The 6,506-nt window shown below is 50.0% G+C and overlaps 1 protein-coding gene across 1 annotated transcript; it reads left to right on the top strand.

Annotated features, from left to right (window-relative positions):
* The first annotated feature begins 1,555 nt into the window (after nucleotides 1-1,555).
* On the top strand, nucleotides 1,556-2,505 carry LOC121289946 (transcriptional activator protein Pur-alpha-like). Its single transcript, XM_041209959.1, has one exon. It carries the CDS (start codon nucleotides 1,571-1,573, stop codon nucleotides 2,483-2,485), a length of 915 nt encoding a protein of 304 aa, XP_041065893.1. The 5' UTR covers nucleotides 1,556-1,570; the 3' UTR covers nucleotides 2,486-2,505.
* The last annotated feature ends 4,001 nt before the right edge of the window (nucleotides 2,506-6,506 follow it).

The following is a 6,506-nucleotide window of genomic DNA, read 5'->3' as shown; positions in this document are numbered from 1 at the left end:
AATCCCCCCCCCCCCCGCCCCCCCGGCCTCCCGTCTTCCAAAGAAGGCAACCCGAGCCTGTCCAATCTTCCCTCATGGCTAGGATTCGAGGCGTGTTGCTCTTGCCAGGTAGGTGGCAGAGCCACGACGAGCCCAAACAGCCTCCTCCTGTGCAGCAAGCGTTCCACGATGATAGCTCCCTTCCTCACTATCAGCCACAACCTCCATTTTCATACCATCGGCAACCTTCCTTATCCTACCCTCCACACTAAGTCAAAGTCACTGGTATGGCAAGGGAGGCCAGACTGCGGCCTGCCAAGTCCCACTCCAAACAGCCACAAGGTCACTCACCCAGGCGTTTACCTCTCTGGGTCTGACCGCATTTGTGGAGAGACAAGGACTGAGTCTGAGTTGGCGTTTCGAGCTCTTCGGAACCGATGAAGAGTCAGACGGACCCGAAACGTTATCCACAGGGGCTGTCCGACCTGCTGAGTTTTTTCTTTCCCCCAGCAGTTTCTGTCTTAGTTTCAGGTTTCCAGCATCCGCAGTGTTTTGCTTTTACCTTTTTGGGCCCTGTCATTGGGCCAGTTTCAGGTGCAACTTCCCCTTGGATTTTGATGCACTGGCCAAATCCATCTTGTGAAAAATCCTAACTAACAAGGCGTCAAATTGCTCATTTTAAAGCTGGGACTGACAGACATTTGTACCAGAGGTGATGAGGCAAATGGAGCTGGGAGATCAGCTTGGGAAGGGACAGGACTGAGAGGGGCTGAAGGGCCTCGTGCTGTTGCCCGGAGGCGGGCGCAACCGCAGCGCGCTGACGTAATGCGGGGACGTCGCGAGGGGCGGGTGACGTGATGGGGGAGGGTGGGGGGGGGAGCCTCGCGAGGGGCGGGTAAAATGAGGGACGCCTCGGTGGGATGGCCGATGGGAGGGGGAGGGGGCGGTGCGTGGCTGACGGGGGCGGGGGGGTCAGTGCGTGCGTGGTTGACGGGAGGCGGTGCGTGCGTGGTTGACGGGAGGCGGTGCGTGCGTGCGTGGTTGATGGGAGGCGGTGCGTGCGTGGTTGACGGGAGGCGGTGCGTGCGTGCGTGGTTGACGGGAGGCGGTGCGTGCGTGCGTGGTTGACGGGAGGCGGTGCGTGCGTGCGTGGTTGACGGGAGGCGGTGCGTGCGTGCGTGGTTGACGGGAGGCGGTGCGTGCGAGGTTGACGGGAGGCGGTGCGTGCGTGGTTGACGGGGGGGGGCGGTTGGTGGTGCGTGCGTGGCTGACGAAGGGTGCGTGCGTCGGGGAAGCGTGCATGGGTGACGGTTAGGGGAGAGCGTGCGCGAATGACGTGCGTGCGTCTGGGAGAGGGGGCGCGTTCTCCTGACGTGCGTGCGTGCGTCTGGGAGAGGGGGCGCGCTCCCGTGACGGACGACGCGTGCTCGCCCGTGTTGTGTGTGTGTGTGTGTGTGTGTGTGTCCCTCCCCTAGGCGGCTGCGTGCGCGTCCCCTCCTCCACCCACCCACCCCCCTCCCCTCCCCGCCTCCTCCTGATCTCGCGAGGCCGGGGCGCCGCTTGGGCGGAGAGGGAAAGGCTGGCGGCTAAGATGGCGGAGGGCGACAGCGGGAGCGAGCGAGGCGGCGGGGGTGGCGGTGGAGGAGGAGGAGGAGGCGGCGGCGGCGGCGGCGGAGGGGGCGGCGGAGGCGGCGGCGGGGGCGGCCTGCTGGCGCCGCCGCTGCAGCAGCAGCAGCAGCAGGAGACCCAGGAGCTGGCCTCCAAGCGGGTGGACATCCAGAACAAGCGCTTCTACCTGGATGTCAAGCAGAACGCCAAGGGCCGCTTCATCAAGATCGCCGAGGTGGGCGCCGGCGGCAACAAGAGCCGCCTGACCCTGTCCATGGCGGTGGCGGCCGAGTTCCGCGACTACCTGGGCGACTTCATCGAGCACTACGCGCAGCTCGGGCCCTCGGAGTCGGACTCGGCGGGCGGCCTGGGGGCCGAGGAGCCGCGGCGGGCGCTCAAGAGCGAGTTCCTGGTGCGGGAGAACCGCAAGTACTACATGGACCTGAAGGAGAACCAGCGGGGCCGCTTCCTGCGGATCCGCCAGACCCTCAACCGGGGCCCGGGCCTGGGCGGCAGCCAGGGCCAGACCATCGCCCTGCCAGCCCAGGGCCTGATCGAGTTCCGGGACGCGCTGGCCAAGCTGATCGACGACTACGGCGTGGAGGACGAGCCGTGCGGCCAGGCCGAGCTGCCCGAGGGCACCTCCATCACCGTGGACAGCAAGCGCTTCTTCTTCGACGTGGGCTCCAACAAGTACGGCGTCTTCATGCGGGTGAGCGAGGTGAAGCCCTCGTACAGGAACTCCATCACCATCCCCTACAAGGCCTGGTCCAAGTTCGGCAGCGCCTTCACCAAGTACGCCGAGGAGATGAAGGAAATCCAGGACAAGCACCGGGACAAGATGCTCTTCGAGCGGCGAGCCGACGAGTCGGACGGGGAGGACGTGGACGACGATTGAAGCAGCCGGAGAGAAGGGGTTGGCGGGGGTGGGGGTGGGGGGGGAGTGGGGGGGGGAGCGGGAAGAGGGAGATCGGAGAAGAGGAAGAACCAAACCAAATTGGGGAATTTTTTTTGTTTGTTTGGGGGGGGTGGGGGGAGGGGGAATAAGAAGAGCAAATTGTATCGATTGAGAGAGTTTTCCAACACCCCCCTCCCCCTCCCCAAACATCCAACACCCACCCAAAAATATGTCAAAGTCAAATTTGCTATGTCCATTGTCAAAAGAGGACGTCTCAAAGTTTAAAAGATCTTCCAGGGGCAGGGGCAGGGGCAGGGGCAGGGGGGCGGGGGGGGGGTGTTGGGGAAAGAAAAAAAAAATAATCGGATCTTGCAAAGAAGAACACAAAGCATACTTGAGGTTTCTCTTTTTTTTAAAAAAATAACAATATGTAAAGAAGTTTTTTCAATAGTATTTTTTGGGAAACAGTTCCATCGGTGAAATGCATCTTCTTCTGGAGGAGAAAACAGCAGCTTGCAAACCGATGTGTGTGTCGGTGCGTATACAGCTGGAAGCAAGCACCATCGACAGATCAACAGCAAAAAATAAAATAAAATAAATAGGGGCAATTTCTTCTTGAAGATAAACGGTTTGTTGGCAAAATACACACTGTTATTTGTGGAAAAGCGTCGTTATCACTGAACTATCGATTCAGTTTTTAAAAAAAATTTGGTGTAGTGACAAAAAAAAGAAAAGTTCTGAAATGAAAAGGAAGAAGTAACATAATATGACCTCAACCTGGCGAGAGAAATTACCTGGAGAGACACCATCACGTCACTGAAGCCAGCAACACTTCAAAAAAAAAAGTTCTTTTCATATATGAAACAAAGTTCTTATGGAAGTTTTTTTTAATTATTTTAAATACTGGACAATCAAGAGTCATTTTTAAAATTTGTTTTCATTCTGAATATTTGAAATATATCTTTGATAAAAATTGTCTTGGTCCTGGTGTAAAAAATGAATATGTTTTTAAATAGAAAAAAATTATGAAGGCTTGACTTATTTAATAGCATAGTCTGCAGTACAGTGCTAGTTCCACATGATATCTACTGCCAGGGTTAGCATGTAAATTGGTGACAACTCATCCATTAGCCAGTAATACTTTTTGATTTGTATTTTGGTTATCTGTAGTGCATTTTTTTTCAGTATTTTTGGCAGTGTTACATGTATCTTGTATTACTGTTCCAGTGTAAACCATCAGCAGGGCTCCTGCTAGTGTGAACTTGTTACCCCTGTAGTAGAGACTGTTGTAACTAGCCCAGGTGCTACTGTGGAAAACCAATGACATGTTGAGCCTTGTAAGGAATACTTGAGTTTCTTTTCTTTATAGTTTTTTTTTTTAAAAACAGCAATTCACGACGTACGATCTGACTTTTCCAGACTTGAGAATGTGCATTTGCTTTTAAACAGAATAATTGTATAAAAATTTCACGAAACCGTCATTTCCCAAGAAACATTATTTATGTCCACAAAATGATTAGGTATTGGACTGACTAAACTAGAACAAAAAAATGATTAACCTAGCTAGAGCCGGTGCTTAAAAAGGGTCAGACAGATCTTACGGTTTTTTTCCATTTTAAGTTGTGCAGGAATTTAGGCTTTTTTTTTAAGTATTTATTTATTAGAAGCAGTAATTATATTTTGCAGTATTTTCCCTACAACAGCTCTGGAGTATTCTATTAGAGTTGATAATGGAGCAATTTGCTGCCTATTCACCCCAAGTTATTGGTGAGTTTGAACTGTTGCAAACGTTTGCCCCACGTTTGAAGAATCTTGCATTTTGTGTGCATTCACTACAGTCCCCTCGCTAGTTCTTTTTCTGTAAATCTCCTTTTAAACTGTTTGACTCCCATGAGTAAGCTCCCTCTTAAAGTTGTGATGTGTTGTCCAATTGCGTTTAGGCTGTTTGGGGTGGGGGGGGGGGGGGGGGGGGGGGGGGTGTTGGGGGCAAGGTGATGGTGAATCATAGCGTAGGACTCAAAGCCAGGTCCTTGACATCACATTCGCAACTGAACAGCTTCCAGTTTGAATGTATTTTGATGTAACTTGACTGCAAGAGAAAACTAAGTAAAGCTTTTATCAGATGGCGGTCAAGGACACCTGGGAGAAACTGCTGAGCAATATATATAATTAAATATATCACTTTAATTCTGGTGGGTAAGTGATTACCCGTGCCAGGCCTGGGTCTGTTACACTTTGTATATTTTGGTTTAGACTGTTGGCTTCATGAGATGAGAAAGCAGGGTGCGCTGTCTGGGTCCAGATTTTAGGTTGCCATTAGGATGGGGCAGTTTGCACCTTCTTGCCCTTTGTGATGCAACAAAAATGGTACCTTTACGTCATGGACAGTGGCACCCTTGTCGAGTCTGACCGTCTCCATGCCTGCTGGGAGCTGGCTAAATGTGCAGGAATGGTTTGACTCTGAGCATAGTAGCTGCTGGTTGGATAAAATGAGTGGGATGTGCTTTAGGTATAAGGAGGGTTTGGGAATCCAGAGAATCTTCAGTAGGTAATCTATCTTCCTCAGGAGCCAGGTTACTTGTTAAACATGCCCTGCATTCAGCAGGTCATCCACTCATCCAGAATGCAGTGCTAAGTGTCGACTGTCTTTTTGTTTTAAGTATCTTTACTCAAAATGAAAGTATGCAAAGTGAAAGGTCCGAAAGTTTTCCACAGTGAAGAAAGTATTTTCTACAGGCATAGTGCAATAGCCTCATTAATCTCAATCAATTTTGAAATGAACTCGAGTGCTTGCATGTACGGCAGGGCTGTTGTTTCTTGCATTCTTTGTGTCATTTTTGGTTTTGCCTTGTAGTGAAAACATATTTTGTTTTAATTCTTCACAGTGGCTGTTGAATTTTAAAAAGGCTTTTGCTAATGTGGGATTTTTTTTAACCACCTCCTGCTTTTTATAAACAGGTAGTAGGGTATATTTGATACAGATTAATCTAGACTCATTTTAAGGCCTCGCTGCTTGCTGAACAGTTATTGAGCCACTTGGCTTCTCTTCCCTCCATCATGGCTAATGATTTACGAGGCAGACCAGTGAGCCAGTTTGGTGACATTCCATGTTCTATTCATTCACGTGAAAGGTGCTGAAAGAACAGAAATAGCCAAAGTATGGAGGAAAGAAAATCCCCTCCCTTGTTTTGGTAGATGCAGATTTAACTGAAGGGAAAAGTTCTTGTTGATTTTTTTTTCAAAAACAAAAGAGTGCAGTAACTGTTGGAAGTGAAAACTAGGAGTTTTGTGACAGGAGCAGGGGGAACCATAGTGCTGCAATGGTAATGTTGTAATTCCAGTTCTCAGCCTTCGTATAATGCTCCAGATTGTATTGTAGTAGGGAGTTGGCATTCTAATGGCACTGGCGACTTTCTGGTGTTCTCATAGTTTGAAGGTGCTGTTCTGGCCTCGCCATGTACCAAGGCGTCATCTGTGGTGCGTGGGTGCAGAACTCTTTTTGATGCATTTACCCTTCAGACCAAGTTGTTCTGCTTGCCAATCCACAAGCCAGGCATGAGGCACTCGTGTGGGCAGTTCTGTTTGAAGGATACGAAACTTCTCTTTTATTAAGGGAAGTGAGTCCAGAGAGAACCAATTTGATGATTGACTGTGGAAGTTAGATTGTCATAATGGGGGAGGATTGACCAATTCTCATTTGCCCCACTCTTCCAATATGGGCCAGTGTAATGCACGGTTAAGAAAACTAGCTGAACTTCCACAGTCCAAACGTCCAATCAAGTAAACAATTAGATTTGTTTGCCTTAAACTGTGTGGAAACAGAAAGCAGAATGAAGTTATAAATGTCTCACATTAGACAAGCCTTTTCAAAATCCAATTTATGAATTGGGGAAGGGGGGGGTGTGGGAGGGAGAGAATATGGTGAATTCTGTAGATACATGTACTTCATCCAGCAGTGAAAAGAGAGGTGCAATTTAACTGACTCTATTTCAGAAATACTGTAGCCCTCTTACTGAGAACT

Source organism: Carcharodon carcharias, chromosome 17 (assembly GCF_017639515.1).
Source record: "Carcharodon carcharias isolate sCarCar2 chromosome 17, sCarCar2.pri, whole genome shotgun sequence".
Lineage (NCBI taxonomy): Eukaryota > Metazoa > Chordata > Chondrichthyes > Lamniformes > Lamnidae > Carcharodon > Carcharodon carcharias.
The sequence above is the reverse complement of the archived record's forward strand: the minus strand, read 5'-3'. Positions and strand labels throughout refer to the sequence as shown.

What these genes read in the sequence shown, in the direction of transcription:
- LOC121289946 (XM_041209959.1), top strand. Translation starts at nt 1,571, where the DNA reads ATGGCGGAGGGCGACAGCGGGAGCGAGCGAGGCGGCGGGGGTGGCGGT.